At 42.8% G+C, this 20,135-nt stretch overlaps 1 protein-coding gene across 4 annotated transcripts; it reads right to left on the bottom strand.

Annotated features, from left to right (window-relative positions):
* Positions 1-473: 473 nt before the first annotated feature.
* Positions 474-19,484, bottom strand: RNF14 (ring finger protein 14). 4 transcript variants are annotated; one of them, XM_050962722.1, is made up of 10 exons: positions 19,413-19,484; positions 15,695-15,880; positions 15,437-15,545; positions 14,879-15,041; positions 11,854-12,005; positions 7,521-8,048; positions 6,741-6,969; positions 5,139-5,311; positions 3,431-3,561; positions 474-1,390 (listed from the first exon to the last, which is right to left on the bottom strand). In XM_050962722.1, exons 4-10 carry the CDS (start codon positions 15,030-15,032, stop codon positions 1,333-1,335), a joined length of 1,425 nt encoding a protein of 474 aa, XP_050818679.1. In that variant the 5' UTR covers positions 15,033-15,041; positions 15,437-15,545; positions 15,695-15,880; positions 19,413-19,484; the 3' UTR covers positions 474-1,332. The 4 variants fall into 4 exon arrangements, with proteins under 4 accessions (XP_050818679.1, XP_050818680.1, XP_050818681.1 ...); XM_050962723.1 differs by lacking the exon at positions 19,413-19,484 and adding an exon at positions 18,753-18,925 and having other exon boundaries at positions 15,695-15,876; XM_050962724.1 differs by lacking the exons at positions 15,437-15,545; positions 19,413-19,484.
* Between the last annotated feature and the right edge of the window lie 651 nt (positions 19,485-20,135).

The raw sequence follows: 20,135 nt of genomic DNA, 5'->3' as shown, positions 1-20,135 counted from the left end.
CCTAGCTCCTGAGCCATTCAGGCCCTGCGTTCTTATTTTGAAGAAGGTACATTTCTCATTAAAAAGTCAAAGCAGCTGTTTTCTAGCCTATCTTACAGATGAAAAGGTATTTCTAAAAATGTAATCTAAGCACTGTTCTCACATTTAAGACTGCTTGTAAAACTACATGGTTGGGAGATCTGGTTTTCCAATAATTTCTTATTTTGAAGTATGACCGTGTGAATGAGTGAGCTAGTTCAGATGGAAGGCTGCCCATTACTCCTGGACATTTATTTAGAGGTCTTTGGCCAAAGGACATAATAATTTCACAAAAAATTTTAACTAGAAATTGGGAAGGGAAAACATGCAGTTAGGGGATTCAAGTCACAACTGTGTACCTATAAAATTTCAGTTCAGTGTCTAAGGTTGCTTTTCTTTTATTTAAGCACCTCATTAATATTTGAGTCAAGAAACACTGCACACAATTTCACAAGTTGGGCACACAGACTGTTTTAATATCCATCATTATGAAAATAATCACCAGACATATAAATTCCATCCCTGTTAAGATATGATAGCAACATGGAAATGAATTACTGAAACTGAATCAAGGAGAGTGAGAGTTATGAAAACAGGAAATGTTTGTCAGTAACCTTCTACACAGGACCCAGACATGAGATCCACTCTGTGGTGGAGGGAGGACGGGAGAAAGAGAAGGAATAAGGGGCAAAAATTCTGCAATTTATAAACCTCTACCACCCCAGTGAAGTGTGTCAGTGTTAGAGCAGTGAGCCACCACAGAAAAATCAGTTTGGATCCAGATCAGGAAATGCTATGAACGCAACTGGCTCAGTCTCAGAGAGAGGGGAGAAATTCTTACGCTATGTTTAATAGTCTTCCTGCAAAGGGCACAAGCAGCTTCACCAAAAGGCTCCAAGGAGATCACATCTAGCCCACCTCAGTGATAGGAAAGATTATTGCAAAGTATGTAGGATGGAATCCAGAGATCCTTGCAAGGCCAAACTTCCTGGAGAAATTCCCAAACAGAAATTTCTAGGACGTGTTTCAGAAAAAGGGGCACATTATGGTATTTAGAGTTTTCTCAACTATTTTTTAAGCCTTCGGATGACAGTTTGTTCACTCTGTTTAGCACTGGATATGTACATGAGGGACCTAAACTACTAGAAGAGGAGGGAATTGGTCTCTTTTGTTTGTGGCAACAGCATCCAAATGGTTGTGTAAGCAGCCTGCAGTGTGAAGTATTACCACTCATCATATGACAGCAAACAAACTTGACGTAAGCGGAAAAGATTCATTTCTTGTTTCTTCAGCTCTAGGTGATACGGACCATAATTAGTCTTCATTTTCAGCATCCCAGAAGTCACCATCAACATTCATAGCTTGAAACAACCTGTGAGAGAGGCAAGAATCTGTATTAGGAATCACTGAACAGCAACTTGAATTTGAAACTATGATTTGAACTTTGCAGCTTCTTTATTTTTGTCATTTCATTGAAATGCATGTATTGCAACAGCCAAAGTTGAGTCAAATAAAATATTTTGCATTTCTATATGAACAATGGTGTCCTGGTCCATGACTAGGGCTCCTAGGCACTATGGTAATAAAAATAAATGATAATGATAATTAAGCCCCCAGAGAGTAGTAGTATTAATCATTTTTATTATGGTAGTGCCTAAGACCAGACTGGAAGAGAGCCCCATTGTGCTAGGCACTATCCAAACACAGTAGTAGAGAGAACCTTGTCCTGAAGAGTTTACAATCAGCGCTTTGAAGTGTGAGTGTGGTCGGAGCGCCAGCGCTGGGGGAGAGCTCCCCCAGCGCTGCACGTAAACCACTTCCTCTACGGGTGTAGCTTGCAGCGCTGGGAGCCACGCTCCCAGCGCTGCGGCACTGATTACACTGAGGCTTTACAGCGCTGTATCTTTTTTCACACCCCTGAGCGTGAAAGTTGCAACGCTGTAAAGTGCCAGTGTAGCCAAGGCCTAAGTAGACAAGGGTAGGAGAACAGGGTGTAACACACAAGCAGAGTGAAAAATGTGATGCAGCAAACACATCAAATTAGTTCAATGATTAATCTATTTTTTGGGGTGTGGGTTTAAATTAGGAGGAAATAAGCTAAATGGAAAGAAAGGAGAAGGGAGACGGAACATTGAAGGGATGGTGGGTAAGAGGGGTGGGGCAAAGAAGGGCAATTGTGGAGTGAAACTGAGGAGAGGAGAGGAGAGGAGATGGTGGGGGAGGAAGAGGGAGGGTTGGAGCAAAGAGCCAATCAGCATAGGCCAGAAAGTCCAGTCATGAACAATTCTCTGAACATAGATCCTTTCCCCATTTCACAAGCAGGCAAATTGAGGCACAGAAAGAAGACGACTTTTGCTACTGACTTTCATATATTCGAGAACAAGGAATAGAACTCAGAAGTCCTGACTCCCATTCCCTCCCATGGAAGCATCAATACAATGTCTAATATTAGAGACTCAACATCCTAGGGCTGATCTTTGAAGCCCAGCTATAAGACAAGACACTGGTTTCCTTTGCTAAAACTTTCTATGATCAAAGGTTTTGTTAAGGCTGATGAAGCCCAGAGCAAAATTTTCAGGAGCCAGTAGTCATCGTGCCTTTTACAGCCAATGCCCTGTTGCTGGGAAGTTCCTACCACTAGAGGTTAGGAAGAGTCCACATCTTGTGGCCTTTACAACATAATGCATGACACTCCTCTTTGCACAGCATTTACTTCAAAAATGGCTGTACAATGACCAGCAACATTTCCTCTGGAGATAAATATTACTGAACACATCCACTTAAGAAAGCAGAATAAGCAATGGAGGGATGAAAAATGTGGTCTTAGTATTAATTTGATATGACACTTACATACCACAGTGAGGGGTATATTATACATGCCCAGAAAGATTTGGGAATGAAATATAATTTTAAAGAATTCTTCAATCCTGCTTGATTAGCAAAACATTCCAAGACACAGAATGCAAGTCAGTGAACCAAGCTTTCATGCTAATACACCTCTCATCCACTTCCCCTACCATCTACCCAAGTAGCAATGATCTCCTCTATTCTTCCACACAATCCCAATGCTGATGGCGTTCGCCTCCAGTTCTGTAGTTCCTTTAGAGCTGCCTTCCTACATATTTATACCAGATTCACCATTGTGATATCTGAGCAACCTATACATGAAAATGAACCATTCCAACAACACTGAAAAAAAATCCCTCAAAGGCATACCATATTTCAAATCATATCTGAAAATATTTTATTCTTTTGCCTACATCTCAAAATTTCTCTCATTTGTATTTAAACTTTGTAACTAGCTATGTAATTAAGTGAAAAAATTATCTGGGGAAGAAGGGGGGCTCGCAAGAAAAATGCTATACAGATGGAGCTTGTATTGTGTTTGAGGGCATATATTGTGAATACGTACCGGTTAAAGCATGGGGAGGATGTATCATTGAAGTGCCTATATGGGTTCACCCTAGACAGAGAACCCATACAAAGCCAGCAGAAGTACTGCCTGCAGCCAGTGCATGTCATCTTGTTACAACCATCTAGTTTCTGGTGGGGGAAACAAACAAGGAATAGCTGTAAGAATCAACCATATAATATATATGGAGATATACCTATCTCATAGAACCGGAAGAGACCTTGAAAGGTCATCGAGTCCAGCCCCCTGCCTTCACTAGCAGGACCAAGTACTGATTCTTGCCCCAGATCCCTAAATGGCCCCCTCAAGGATTTGAACTCACAAACCACTGAGCTATCCCATCTCATGTCACTTCTAAGCCTTCAAACCTGCCTTTGTGCAACATCAGCAATCAGTATGCGACAAACGACAGAAACGTATGTTTTCAGAAATGGAACATCTGTACAGCATTTTACTACATCACAACATCTTTGACAGACTACAAAAAAATTTAACTATAAAAGTTTTTTTAGACTGTTTACCCATTGTATGACTAAACGAACAATTTTATTCAAAATAAATAACTTTTCATCACCAGTTATTTCATTCAACAATAAGGTCACCAGCTGGGTCTGAGCTCCATGCGGACTAGCCACTAAAGAGGGGACCTAAGTTACCTAAGGCAATTATGCCAGACAGTTACACAGCTATTTGTTAGACAGCAGTATAATACTACATCAGGATTCCTGGGTTCTATCTCTGGCTCTGGAAAGGGACTGGCACGTAGATAGGATAATCAAAATACATCGTTTTGGCATATTCAACCTGAAAGGCAGTGTTGCAAAGTGGCTAAAACTTGATTCTGCTATATTACAGACCTCTGTTTTCTTCCCAATTCTCCTTGAAGTGACTTGGGATAATCTGTTAATTTATTTGCACAATGGGAGACGAAGACTTGACTGCCTTCTAGGGTTGGGATACAAGGCCATGGTCAATATTAAAGTCTGAAATGGATGGAAATACTAACAGCAATCAGTAGAAGTGAAGTTTGAAATTATGGTCTTTTGGCTCCCAGCTAGGTACACTTTTGCCTAGTTTACAGAATATTTGGTGGCAAAAGAATCTCCCTGGTGTCTGCGGAACACTGCCTGCCTTTGTGGTATAGGCAGCCTGATTCAACCAAATTGCAAAATGGACCATAAAAATCTAGTATCCTTGTGAGGTCTGTTGCATGTCCTCACTTCAATCCAGTTTTAGGAGATGTGTACCCACAGGAGGAGTTCTCTCTTACTGTAATGCCAACTGCTTCTGCTGGCTGCAGAAGTGAGGACAAGCTCTATTACAAGTGTAAGTCTACAATATTGGTGAAGGTCCTTCTCTGTTTGTGAACCAGTAGCCTGTGTCACAGAAGCTTTATTTGGCAGCATTACTAAACACGCTGGAATCCTCACTTTTTCCTGAACTGTTTGTTGGCAATTACCAGCACCTGGGGAACTACTGATAAATACCTTTAAAAACTGAAAATACCTACTTTTTATTAAATGTAATACTCAAAAGTAAGACTAGAGTAGCCAGTAGCAGGGATGAGGCACAAATGGAATCATATGGAACCTATGAATGAAAGTCGTAATTCCCTGGCACCGGTCCCCATAGTGAATTGCATTAGCAACATACCACAGTAACAATTAAGAACAAGAGTCATTCTCCAAGTTTGGCCCAATAAACTCACCTCTATAGGAGTGCCACAACAAGGGCAGGCCTTTGAGTTCTTTTCTAGCCATTTTCTACTTTCCCCCTCCTCAAGGGCTTTCTGAATCACTCTTTTGCCATAGCGCTGCTCCAGAAATATTTTAGTGGCCTCATCTGCTTCTTGGTATTCATTACGCAAATCCATTAGCTTTTCTAAGGAGTGAAATAAAGACACAGAAAAAACACATCAGCCTTACATACCGCATTGCATATGGAAGTCATACTCTTAGCTAAGACGATGAGCCAAACTCATAGTAAACATAATCCAGGAGATTCCAAAGATTGCAAGGGTCAAGAGGATCCCAATAACCCTGAGAGGAGAATGAGGCAGCGACAGCCACCCAGAAGTTCTACCCAGCTGCTGATACTAGTATAATCTACCACCTCTCAGCTGTGGAAACTCCAGGACCAAAACAAAACAAAACACAACACACCAGGGACAAGTACTTTATTTTTTTAAAACACGTTATGTTTGAGATTCTCAACAAGATGTTCCTTGTACTATTTCATAAATATCTGCTCAATATGCAGCTGCAGTTAAAAAAGCAAACAAAATGGTAGGATGCATGAGGAACAGAATGAAAGTTTATATTGAAAATATTGCAATTCCATCATATGAATCACCTTTGCTGGGAATGCTGTGTTCCAGTCACTCTACTTGAAAAATCTTAAAGTGGAAATAAAAGGTTTATGACCAAAACAATTACAGGCATGGAAAAAAAATTCATATGACATGAGACTGAAAAGATTAGGATTGATTAGTTCAGAGGGGAGATAAATAAGAGTGTTCACGATACAGGTATACAGAATGAACAGTAGAAAGAAGGTAGATTAGACACTTGTCTTTACCTTCTCTTGTAATAAGGACTGTCAATAAAATCGAAATAGGTAGCATATTAAAAATTGATGCAAGGAAATATTTTTTTGCTAACACCATACATTTAGTGGAACTCTATCACAAGACATCAAGGCCAAATGCTCAACAAGATTCAAAAAAAGGAATGGACATTTATATAGATAATATCTTGAGTTACATTAGTATGGATTTTAAAATATCTGGAATATAAACTCTCATGCTTCATGGCATATGGGTAAACTCCTCAAAGGCTGGAAGAAACTTCCTGTGGACATGTTATTCCATAAATGTCCACTTTAGGGTTTCTTGCATCTACCCTCAAGCGTTTCCTACCAGCCACTGTGGGAAACCGGAATGTACCCTGTGTATCATATTTCTTTCTAAGTTATCAATAATCATTTTTCTTTTAAAAACCTCAAGATATACAAATGGGTATAGTGAGCAACTACAATGCCATAACCACAGGCCTTCTTAACTGTGTCATTTGTTCATCTAACTTGTTGCAGCATATCTAGACATTCAACTGTAAACTCTTCAGGGCAGAGGCCAGCTCTTCAACTATGTTTAACCTCTTATCCTCATTAGACAGAGAGTCCCACCACACAGACAGAGATGTCAACTCACTTACCCCTAGAAATGTTTCTGAGTATCTACTTAATGTCACTGTATTCTAAAATGAAAGCTGCAATTCTCTTTGTGTTCCATTTCCAAAACAGTGCAACTCACCTGCAGTGACTTTACATGGAGAGACTCCATGATAAGTCATTTTACAGACGGTACAGAAGGCATAGTTGCAACTGGAACATATGCCCATGGTGCAACCTGGCTCTTGCATCACTGGAGTCTGACAGCATGGACGAGGACAATATACCACATCTGCCATCAAGTCCAAACTAGACTGCAGAAGTAGGCGGTCATAACGTGCAAACAACTCCTCTCCAACCAGTTCCTTAACCTAAACAAAAGGATAGAATAACATTATATTTGCTGGATTCAGATGTTCAGTCTATTAGCTCTGGTAGAAAAAAAACTTTTTTAGGACATGGGTACCAACAACTAGCTGAATTTGCTTTAGCACATTTTAAACATGACTCTCATTCTGATCAGGAGATTACTGCAATAATCAAAGAGAAAGTATGCAAGTTATTGATAATACTCTAATTAAATCTGCAGCTTCTGTGCACAGTCATCTTAAATATGCTGAAGAAGAGATTCACTAGCAATTCAAATCCTGGGCACTGACAGTCCCATAATGAAAACAATTAGCACAATCAGTGGGATCATATTAATTCAAATCGGTGTCCAAGACATCTGAAACTAACAGTGGGCAAAACTGGTGCCAGGTGATCTAACTTTAACTCAGGAGTGTGTAAGTGGCCTCTGGGTAGCATGAAAAGACTCTGTACTTTAATTACTATGGTTTGAGCAATATATACAATATATACAATTCAGCTTTAGTAGTAAGCTAGAGGTGTGCATGCATTGATTATATACTTCTGCTATTACCTGGCCAGGAGTAGCAACAGAAGAACACTTTGGTTCTGGACAGCTGAGGCAGTGGACCTGACCATCCCTGATCTGAATTTCAAAGTAGTCCTTTAAACAGGATTTGCAGTATATATGCCTGCACTCCATGAAGTACATACATTCACTACCCAGCTTCTCAGAAAAGCAGATGCTGCACAAGAACATCTTACTGTTAAAGCATTTTTTCTGCTGAGCCTGATCAAAGTCCAAGATTTCCCCTATCAGACTTGACAGAGACTCCACATCCTGTACAGCTCTTTCATCAAGGATTTCTTCTTGTGCTGTTGCAGCACCTGCTGCACCACAATCATCCAGCTCAGCATTCAGAGGAAACAGAGATGTCCTGCTCTGCCTATTTTCTTGATGGCACAGTTTTAGTTCATATGGGGAGGTGATGTTCAGGTAAGCTAGTGTTTCTTCCTTAAGAAACTGCATCCAGGCAAACAAGACCACACAGCCTCGGTTCTCTTCCCACAAGTTGTCTAAGTGCTTGCAAAGTGCAATAAGCTAGAAAAGAAAAGTTTGAGCTTAGAATCCAAAAAGAAACAGCTCCATCTTCCAACAACTCCTGACTCATCTTAGAACAATTTCCCTCTCATATGGTACCTTTTAAAGCAGCTTCAGATTTCAAGTTTAGGCCACGAACCCTAATTTAGTTTAACAAGGTCTTTGTTGTTTGTACTCATTGGGAAACTGTAAGAGAGCATCACTTTACATCCTCACTTGATCACTTGCTGACCTCCAAAGCATAAATCCTCAATCTACACCTTATGCTATACAGAAAAAGTTAACTGCATTACAAAATATTAGAAAGTATTGCAAGTAATTGTAAAGAAATGTAGATTTAGAAATAAAAATTATATGATGTGATAAGTAACATAGATAACACAGTTCTATATGCTTTACTGTATGGATTAAACAACATTTGCTTCAAGGTGATCTAGCTAAAATATTTTTAAAATATGTCTGGTGCCCGGCCTTTTTATGTTTAAAGAAAGCCTGAAGAGTTTGTTTTCAAGTCTCTCTCCTGTTGGATTTCCCCCCAGAAATATCAAAAATGTCAGGTCTTGTCTTCCCTATTTTTGACTGAGGACTCAACTATACGCTGGGTGGGATTTTTGTTTGGTTTTTGAGCCCTGAGTTGTCAGGGTGCTCAATCTTAAACGTACATTTCCTTCCAATTGTTCCCTCCATGTCTGAATTAAATAGGTACACAGAACAGAAGTTTTAAACAGTCAGTTAAAATCACTTCCCTTTTCAAATCAGTTTTCACTTGCTTGATAATCTGATATCCAAATTGGTCCACAGAATCTTCCAGGAAACATGGGGTAGGACAAGGCCTCATTTCAAAAGCAAAAAACATACAGGAAAAACTAATTTTGAATATCTTGCCTTCTTCATAAATCATAAGGCAGAAAAAATTGACACCTAATTTCCCACCAGCTTTGCAGTCATATTTCAATTTATAAATTAAAAGCCACCTGTATCATAATCAGAACTCATTTCCTTTGAAGTGAATAGGTAAGAACACTAATTATTGCTAGACCTATATTCTGATCTAGATATTTTGGGTTACAGGAGGAAGTTATTTTTAGTGAACAACAAAAACAAAGTAACTATGATGCATATTTACAATCTCAACTTTGAAGTTCTGAGTTTAATGAAAGAAGTCAGCCTCATTATCCTGACCAGACTAAATGTAGCACATTTGGAAGCCAATTCAAGATTCAGCCAACTACTCACGTCTGGTTTTAAGAACAAGGCTTTAAGTGTTTTATCATCTGATGTACTTTAATGGTGTTATTTAAAACATTAAAATCTGTATATACAATAGATATTACATGCTATATGAATTAGTGCAGGCATTTGCCTTTTGGACTTTCATTATCAAACCCTGAACACATTCTAATGTTGTGTACTGGAATAGACATCTGCTTTGTACCAGAGACTTCCCCCCTTCTACTTCTCTCTGACTTGCAGTGAAATTTTAGTATTCCAGCTTCCTTAGTAATTTAAGCATAGTTAGGATATGAGTATTCTGCTTATCTTGCAACTAGCTTTGTTTGTTGTGAGTGGTAGTTCACTAGCAGCAGTGCCCTTTGAAGACAGTCTGAACTCTTGGCCGATTAGCAAGTTTCCATTCATAACCTTTAGTTCATCTCTTCCAAATTATACTAACCAATCGCTGCTCATGCATTGAAACAGCTCATGCTACAATTACTGCATGTTAATTCAGACAACAATTATTGCTGTTTCTGTAAAAGTCAAGTTAACTCAAATGTGATCACCTCACCTGAGTGCACATTTCCCAAAGACTAAAAACTGGACACGTTAATTGGATGATGTTTGCTCTGAAAAAGCCTAATCTATGGAAAGAAACCGATTCTCTATCTTCCTCCCTGATATCTTATACAGCAGGCTATAGAAGGAAAATAAATGGTAACTTTAATAACTCAACGTATAATTTACAAACAAGGGACACCCCTCCACATACCAAGGTTTGTGCTGCTCTTACTAAGTTCTCCACTGCTCAGCAATGAACTCTAGGTGCACAGTCTAGTTGTATGATCAGGCACAATGTTTTGATCACAATATTCAGTGGAATTATTTGTACACTGACTACCACAATGGAGCTAGCCCATAGATGCTACTGTAATACAATAATAGCATACAAGAAATAAAGGCCTATGCAACTGAAATTTTAGTTCATTTATGGGAAAAAATATCTAGATGACATGCTTGTTTCATATAAACTCACTGCCGCTCAGCAAACAATTCAACAGATATAGCTCCATGTTAGACAATTTTTATTCAAGGAATACCAGCTATTTTGCAAATACCCAGTAACATTAGAAATAGTTAATGCAATAATAAAGAATTCAGTTGGAAGTATCCAGATGTGTTACCCACTGTAACCAAACATACTGGATGCATTCTTCCACCTATGAAAAGATATGGGTTGTTGTCCTGTATAATCTCACTACCTAATGCAGGTTTTTGGTTTGTGTAATTTTTAAAAAAAATTATACATCTCATACACAGTTAGTTCTGAAAATGTGTTTTTGAATAAGCAAATTCAAAATGCTTTAAAAAGTTACATTATTTTTATAATCCACTTGCTCTCTTTCTTGCAAGTTTGAAATTGAAGTGTCCTCAGTGAAGACTGCTCTCTAGCCACATGTGCATCCTGGATTGTTATTTTTGGATTGCTCACAAATGCTGGGTTAATAGCATCACATGTTTACTAACATCAGAAAAGGCAGGTTAAATTCTGGGGCTAACAATCCTAACTGCATCTCTTTAATCTAGTATTGCCTTTATCAGCCTTTGGATCTCAAGATCTTTAGCTGCTATTGATAGAGCTACGCCTCTTTTCAGAGATTTTAAAAATACATATACTTGTGTTCTTTCACTAAAAAATTTTGTTCAAGAAAATATTTTACAGTATCTTACTCTTAAATAGTAAAAAAGGTATTTCAAGAAGAATGTTTATACATTAATACCTGCCCTTCTTAAACAGTGGAAGGCCCCTGAGTCTCATGAGACACAATACAAAAGATTTTCAGATACAGGCTGTATTTGCACAGCACAGTGTATACATATTCACATATACCTACTCTATAATGCACAGGATATAAGCAGAGATGAAACAGGACATCAGATCACTATGATTGGGATTTTCAAAAGTGCCTAAAGGCCAGATTTCCAATAGGTGCCGATAGATGCAGATAAGCACCCAGTAAGATTTACAAAAGCGCCTAAAGCAAGTTAGGTGCCTAATACCCACTGAAATCAATGGGAGTTAATCACCTAGGGACTTCTAAAAATGCCACTACGCATCTCTGTGCATCTTTAGTACCTTTAAAATTCTGGCCATAAGTGACTTAGGAACAGTCATATTTTCAAAAACGACTTCAGCATTAAGAGGCTATGTTTCATTGACAGTCAGTGGGACTTAGTCACTTAAATGCTTTTAAAAATTTTACTCTAAGTGATTTAGAAGCCTAAATTCTATCGATTTTCTATGAGACTTGTGCATCTAAGTAATTAAGATTCTTTTGAAAATCCCATCTTTAAGAATCTTGCAGCATGAAGAGAAAAAGACTGTTGGCAAAGGGCAAAAACTACTTCTTACACAATTCATTAGAAGTACGTATTATATTTCATGATGCTAACTGTTTCCTCCAACTGAACCTGGATGTTGAAAGCAAAGTTCTATCCAACTATTCCTTCACCTGCTGCATTTACAAGAATTTTTTTTTTTATGTTCCTGAAAGGTACAAGAAGTGCCAAAAAGATTTTTAAACCAAACCTGGGTTGGGGAGAGCCACTTGCTGCTGAGTGTGAACACAGGCGGAGAGACTGATGGGTAATCTGGCGGGAGTTCAAAATTCAATACAAGTGGAGGCAGAAAGCAAATTGTGTATTCAAATCCTCTGTTCTGGAGACACTCTGTGGGACTTCCTGAACCAAAGACAATTGATTGACACAAGTTGAGAGAGAGAGAGAGAGAGAGATCAACAGAACTATGATTATAGGTGTTGCAGCCTAATGAAGTTTTAACTGTTAGATAAAGTTCCCAAGAAACCTCTTTTCATTTGATAAATTTTTAGTTTAACTGCTTTACTCAGACTTAAGTAAATAATGAGCCTTTTTAGTGCTATAACATTTCATAAACAGTTGTGTGCTGGAGGCTGAATCAGTGAATATTGACTTTGCTAGTACTATGATCTGTCAGATAAATCACAAACCAGATAGTCTGGAAAGGCAAATCCTCAAGAATAAGGGTAATTATACTTTGTTGTATAATTGAAAAAGAAACGGAAGAAGCCTCTCTAATTTTGATCATTTATCTGTGACCGTTTTCCTTAGAGAAAAAGCACATTCCTATTTCAGAGGTCTTTCCAGAGAAGTGAGTGTCTAGTGGACAGAGCTCAGCATTGTGGATCTGTCACTGTTCCACTGTATGACCTTGAGCAAACACCAGTTAATAGGTAAACTGAAGCAGAGGTACCTCTGATGGAGTTAATAACCACTTCACAGACTGGGAAGCTTAAAAGGACACAATTAACTTGAAAAATAGTCAAATTAAAAGCAGAGTTAAAAGTAATTTCAAATCCCTCTGCCGAATGTTTAAAAGTGTGGTTTTCTTATTTGTGTTGCTGAGTTTGACCCATACAAACAAGGGAAACTGAATGATTGCATATGGGAACCAAGGAAGCCAGCTACACATGCACAATGGTGTCAAATAAACAAATTAAATCACCTGAACAAATACAAAATAATATTTTCTTGAAACTGATAGTTATAGTAATGCTTGGTGTTACCTGCAACAGTAGGCAATTTTTTGTCCAAAGAGAAGTATCATATTTAAACTGACAGTGTTTTTTAACTAATATTTCAAAACCAGGGGCGTCTCTATGCACCAGAAAAACAAGCAGGTGCTTGGGGTGGCAAATTACCAGGGGCGGCATAATGCTGGGGCCCCAGCTCCGACCTGAGGCAGTGTCCTGGGCTGGATTCCGACCGCTCTGTTGTTTTCTGACTGGGTGCCGCCACGGCTGTGTGGCAGGGCAGGAGGTGCCGGCTCATTGGGGAGCACGTCCCTGCCACTCTCCCACGGGCAGTGGCCAGCCCCCTCTCCGGCAGGAGGCAGTAGTGCGGCCCTGCCCCGGTCGCGGAGCGTAGGGGGTGGCAGCAGCATGTGGCGGCAGGGCGGGCCGCTCCTCCAGCGCCGGCTTCAGGCACCTGCTCGGCTTGTCCCCACCTCCATCTCCACCTCCTCCTCCTCCTCCTCCTCCCCCCTGAGCCGCCTCCTGCCCAGGGAGGGGAGCAGCAGCCCAAGCTGATCTGAACTTGTGCCACTGTGCAGGCTGAGCCCGCGGCTGGCTCACAGGTGTCCCGGGGAGTGGGAGGCCCGGGCACGCTGCCCTGTAATCACCAGCCACCGGCTGCTCTGCCTCAGGCCCCAGCAGCCAAATCCCGCAGCTGCCCCAGCTCACTCCATGTGAAAGCTACAGGCACTGCCCCCTACCCAGCTGGCTCAGTCCCCGGCCACACTGCGGGGTGACTGCCCAGGACTCTGGGGTGTTGCTGAGGCTGCCCCAAGCCAGGCTCCCTGGGGTCCACTCCCCCTCCAGCCCTAAGCCAATGTGAGAGCCTGGCCGTAGCCTTGCTCTCAGAGCCTCCTCCCCTTCTCGCACTGCATAGCAAGATGTGGGACCGTGGGCAGGGCTGCTACAGCCATTTCAGACTGGGACTGGGACCAGGGGAGTGGAGGTGATTGTGCCCTGGCTCGAGAGACCAGGCAGCCCCCTCCCTCACCATCCCCCCCACACAATGCCAGCTGCTTGCTCCTGCTGGCATGGAGCTGCGACGCCCAGCTCCAGAGGACAGCACCAAGCCCACGGGCATGCTCACAGGGAAGGAGAGACAGGAGGCAGAGCTGTTCGGTGTCTCCCACGCAGCTCCAGGCCCCTCTGGCTACTTGGCAGCGACAGCCAAGCTGGGTAGCCTGCCAGCAGTGTGAATTGGTCCAACCCGCACAGACCACATGAGCCCTGGGGTTGGTGCCGACGTCCTGCCTATGCCAAGGCCTCTGGAACAGGGGCCGCCCTAGCTCTGCCCAGACAGACACGGCCCAACTCACTCCATGGTCAGCCCAGTGAGTAAATGAGTACACTGGTAGGAAATTGATTTCACTAACTACAAACTCTGTTTTCATTTTTTTTTTAATTTAAAGAGTCAAAAACAAAACAAAAAAACCCTGCAAAGTGCACACGTGTAAAAGCCAAAAAAAAGAAAAGAAAAAAAAAGCCCTGTTCAAAACACAGTCTCAGATGAAAGGCACTACAGAAATGCAATACAATGTAAAAGCACACCAGATGGACATGAAAATAATACTTAAAGACCTAGACTACTTTGCTCCAAGGGTCCCCCATCATCTAATGAATGCTCAATTCACACAAAAATATTCCAACTTTAATTTAAAATATTTTAGGGGGAAAAAAGTATTTTGAAACACTACAGATGAATTCTCCTCAGCAAGTAATTTGAACAAATCATTAAAAATTCCATTCTAGGAAGCTACTATATTTGAAATTTAAAAGTCCACCCTCTTTAGTTTTGATCTTAAAGCAAGAACAACACTGTGAAGTTATAGGTAGGTATGTGTGATACCCATCCCAGCTGGAATTTGTGATAAACTGTTCATGACCTCAAAGTTCTAAGAAGAAAAAATGAAGACTGTTTGGGTAACCACCTTTGGAACATGTGTATGAAAATAGACTATTTTAATGAAACCTAATTTCAAGATAATGCAAAGCATCTGGACTCACCACTCACAAATATTTTGAAGTTTTGGGGCAACTCCAGACAAATTCTTGTTTCTCCTCCTTGGGCAGAGTCTGCCCTCTTAAATTCATCTTCATCATAAATACTAGCTAGAGCCAGCAGCTCATCCTCCTGAGCTTCCTTATCTTCTGAAGACATTTAACTTTTCTGCAGAATTAAGAAAATCAACCAAAAAAATCAGTTAGGACTAAACAGAGAAGTCTAACGGTCTGTTAATGTATATATTTAATGTTATTGGAATCAAATTTAGAAGAAACAATAAAACATGAAAACACTACTGCACACGTTCTATCATTTGGTGGCAATTTTAAAGTTACAAAATAATGTCTCTCTTCAAAACTTTGATAATGAGAGACCAACTCTTAGAAAGTCAGAGGCTGAAGAACACTGTAGATTGAAATATGCAGTGGAGCGTTAATAGTATCAAGACGGCACTTTGTTAATGCTTGAGATGGAACCACAGACCAAAGAAGGGACAAAGACAGGAGGGGGAAAGGAAGTAGTAACAGTGTAGCTCTTTCAGTAGACTGACTATCACCTACATGCGTCTGACGAAGTGGGTATTCACCCACGAAAGCTCATGCTCCAATACATCTGTTAGTCTTTAAGGTGCCACAGGACTCTCTGTTGCTTATCACCTACTGGGTACATCTAAAAATGTATTTTAGATTACAATTATTTCAAATGACAAGCAAGAACACACAGACTCCAAACAGACATCATGTTGGTGCATTTCTATACTGTTTCAGTAAACAATTTAAAGGAGCTTTTAAAAAAAAAAACCTTTGCAATTTCATTACCTTTTCAGTTACAATTGCAAACCAGTAGCAACTAGAGTTGCAGGTACTGTTAGTGACCCAGCACAGACACTGCTCATTCTTCAGAGGGAACTGGGAGTCACAAACTTTTTCCGTGGGAAAACAAGAAGACTGTAGGTTCTGTTGCCAGGGAAGACATGGTGATGAAGCTCAGTATTTGTCTGCTGCCTATAACAAAAAATTAGAGAGATTAAAATCCTCTCAGCATTTCCATGATGAGCTGCTCTCATCAACTGTTTCACTCACGTGAGCCTTGGCATGCACACTCAATGACCTAGAGGTTTTTTGTTTGTTTGTTTTTAAAGCTTCCATAGTACACATCTCAATTACGTATGTTAGCCCTGATCCTGCAATTGGATCTATTAGTGCAGACCCATGGGCTGAGCACAGTCCTACTGAAGTCAATAGGGTTCCATGCTAGTGGATCCAATTGCAGGATTGGGGGCTTACCTTATTACAGCTCAGAAAAACTGCTCACTGGTAAATAGTGATGCGTCGGAGGAGATCTGTTTCAAACCATTTGAAGTTATCCATGAGATTCAAATGAGTAAATAATACTTTTGAAAAAAGTCCATACTTGTATACATCTATCTTTGTAAATATAACCAAGAAAGGTGCATTTTAAAAAAATAAACACAGGAGAGATACAAGTCCAATTCAAATCCTTACACACTAGGAAACTCAGAGTTTTAATTATTTAAATCTGAAATCACTCCCTTCCTTTAACATACCATGGTACCTAGCATATGAAGAACTCTGCTAACTCTCACTCGGCTAATGCAACAGAACGACAATTCTCTGAAGGACCTGCACGGTCTCATCATGCTTCCAAACAAAACAAATAAAACATAGTTTAAGCTACAACTCTCAAAAGCGATGATTAAAGTACATTTTGTGATACAATGCCCTTGATTTCACAACTTGTTTACTTATTAATTTGCAATGGGCCTTTCAATCATCAGAACAAATTAGTGAAGTTCAGCTGTAAAAGACTGACTGTGTCTTTCTGGTCTCATGCTAGCCTACACTGCAACCAGAGGCATAATTTACATCTTGTGAAGATGTATCCAGGCTAGCTTTAATCTAACTACCTTACTTCAGGATATGTCTACGCTACAAAATTAGGTCGATTTTATAAAAATCGATTTTTAGAAACGGATTTTATACAGTCGATTGCATATGTCCACACTAAGCGCATTAAGTCGGTGGATCATGCCTAGCATCGACTTACAGAGCAGTGCACTGTGGGTAGCTATCCCACAGTTCCCGCAGTCTCCGTCGCCCACTGGAATTCTGAGTTAAGCTCCCAATGTCTGATAGGACAAAAAACACTGTCGTGGGTGCTTTGGGGTACATTTCATCAGCCGCCCCTCCCTCCATGAAAGCAACGGCAGACAATTGTTTTGCACCAAACACCAGGGCTGCACATCAGAAAGGCTTTGAAAACGTTTCATGACTAGCCAGGCTTTGGTGTGACAGTTGTCTGCGTTTCTCCTTGATGCAAACCCACCACCTTTGTTGATTTTAATTTCCTGTAAGCCAACCACCTTCTCCCCTTAGAAACAGAGTAACTATTATTTTGAAACCATACATTCTTTCTTTATTCTGGGGCAGAGATCGGCAACTTTTCAGAAGCAGTGTGCCAAGTTTTCATTTATTCACTCTAATTTAAGGTTTTGCATGCCAGTAATACATGTTAACTTTTTTAGAAGGTCTCTTTCTATAAGTCTATATTATGTAACTAAGCCACTGTTGTATGTAAAGTAAATAAGGTTTTTAATTTTAAATGAAGCTTCTTAAACATTTTAAATTAAAACGCAGAGCTCCCCGGACTGGTGGCCAGGACCCAGGCAATGTGAGTGCCACTGAAAATCGGCTTGTGTGCCGCCTTTGGCATGCGTGCCATAGGTTGCCCACCCCTGTTCTGGGGCGATTGTATGGACACCTGTGCTGCTGAGTTTGTCATGCTGACCAAAACAGAAATGAAATTCAAAAGTTCCAGGAGCTTGTCGTGTGTACCTGGCTAGTGCATCGGAATTCAAAGTGCTGTCCACAGAGGTCACAATAGAGCACTCTGGGATAGCTCCTGGAGGCCAATACCATCGATTTGCATCCTCACTACCCGAAATTCGACCCAGCAAACTCAATTTTAGCACTACTCTCCTTGCCGAGGAGGAGTACAGAAGTGGATTTTAAGAACCCTTTAGGTCAATGGAACTAGGTTGGCTGGTCATTTTTAAATTGACCTAACACAGCTAAATTCGACCTAACCCCATAGTGTAGACCGGCCTTTGAAAGCAGCAAGGACGTAGTGGTTTGGGCTGTTGAAACCCACTGTGGTCCCCTGGCTATGTACTTGCACTACTATCCCACACTGACATGTCTGTGCTGCTATTTTACACAAGCTGAAAATTACATCTTGATTGCAGTGTAGATATAATCTCAGGCCTGGTTTACACATACAAATTAGATCAACCTAGCTACAGTGCTGTGCTGCAAGAAGTCACATGTTTGAGGACTATGGCTATGTTAACAGAAGAATTCTTCTGCTGACCTAGTTATAACCTCTGAGCGGTGAATTAACTACACCAACAAAAAAATCCCTTGTAGAAGTGTCTACACTAGAGTGGCGCAGCAGCAGCACCGTAGCTGTGCCGCTGCAGAGCAAACATGGCCTCAGGCTCCTGCAACACTTAGGCCCTGGCTATACTTGCGAGTTACAGTGCAATAAAGCAGCCCCTGGTGCCCTCGCTCACTCTCCGTTCACACTGGCAAGGTACATAGAGTGCTCTGACTCCGCAGCTCACCACTGCTGGCACTCCACCTTGGAAAGTGGAATAACATTTGCTGTGCCTCTGCTAGAGAGCTGCAGCACCAGTGTGAATGAGCTGAACCCGAACCACCTCTCAGCTGCGCATGCAATCACACTGTGCAGCTCCCAGTGAAGCTGCTCTTGCTGGAGCCATTAACTCCAGCGTAGACAAGTCGAGGTAACGCCACAGAGCCCACACACTCCAGAGCAGTGTCAGACACAGAACACGCATCACGCCCAGGGTAAAGACGACTCTCACGTGCACAGGTGAAAGGGCTGTGTGATAACGAGAAGGATCAGAGAGTGTTTGAAGGGAGACTTTAGGCCTTGGAAGTGCACCCCTAGCAAGTATCCCCAATGGGACTTAGGATAGGAGAGTCAGGCCCTTGATTCTTAGACAATTTCCCAACCCTTTTCCCAGCCAGCTCCTCTCCCCGTACCACTCTCTCCCCCCACCCGGCCAGCCCCTCCCCTCGCCCCGCTCCCCACTATCACCCACCCCGTCTCGCTCCCCATCGTCCTCCCCCCCCGCGACCAGCCCCTTTCCCCGCCCCGCTCACCACCATCCCCGTCCCGTTCCCCCCCGGCCAGGTCTTCTCCCCACCGTCCCCGTCCCGTCCCCCCCGGCCAGCCCCGCTCCCCGCCGTTCCCCCCCAGCCAGCCCCTCCTCCTTCCTTTAGCCCCGCACCACTTCTCACCCCACCACACCCCTTCCCCTCACTGCTGCCCCCCAGCCCTTGCTCCAGGCCGCCCCCCTCCTCGGTCCTGCCCTGCCGTCACAGCGGCCCCATATCCCGGCCTCTCACCTCCACGCTCCCAGCGCCGGCCCCAGCCGAGGCGCAGAAAGCGGTCGGGCCTGGTCCGCGGGACTCCCTGTCCCTCTGTCACCTGGGCCGCGGGCGGCCTCCACCCTGCCCGCCCGCCCCTCACCGCGCAGCCGGGCCCTAGAGCGGCGGCCCGGGCCGAGCTCTAAGCAGCGCGGCTCGGAGCCAGCGCCCCCTAGAGGAGGGAGGCGGGCCCGGCGGGGCGGCACAGGGCCGCCGGTGACCCTAGGGTGCGGGGAGCCGCTGGTCGGCGGGCTGCGCGGACACGTTGAGGGGAAGACCCGAGCGGCCCTCGCCTATGCCCAGCCCGCGCGGGCCCCGAGCTCGGTTTTCCCGTAGCCGTGAGAGCAGGGGCGGAAAGGAGCTCGCGTGCGCTCCCGCTGGAGGTGGCCAGGCGACGGATTAGGAAGCGTGCGGCGTGGGCCTTGCCTGCGGGTCGCCCCGGCCTGGCCGCGCCTGGGCCCTGGCGCACGGAGCGCTCGGTGTTAAGCGGCCGGGCCCGGGGAGTAGGAACGTCTCCGAACAGAGCAACTCCGCGCAGCAAGAGCCCCTCTGCAGCCGCGGACGTGGCTTCAGTTTAACCGATGCTGCGTAGAGCTCGGTCCGTGGTTCTCCGAGCGAGCCCCGCAGCCGTGGGACACGCCGTTTAACAGGCTCCACTCGGAGCGCCGCAGCTGACTACCTCCGACTGCGTGCAGCCGCCGCTGTTTGGGACCCACTTCTCAAGTCGTGCCCATGGCTTGAGGGGTACAGCAGATCCCCCTAGAGTGACCAGATGTCCCGATTT

Source organism: Gopherus flavomarginatus, chromosome 7 (genome assembly GCF_025201925.1).
Source record: "Gopherus flavomarginatus isolate rGopFla2 chromosome 7, rGopFla2.mat.asm, whole genome shotgun sequence".
NCBI classification, from domain to species: Eukaryota; Metazoa; Chordata; order Testudines; family Testudinidae; genus Gopherus; species Gopherus flavomarginatus.
Note: the sequence above shows the minus strand (reverse complement) of the source record. Positions and strands in the feature narration are given on the sequence as shown.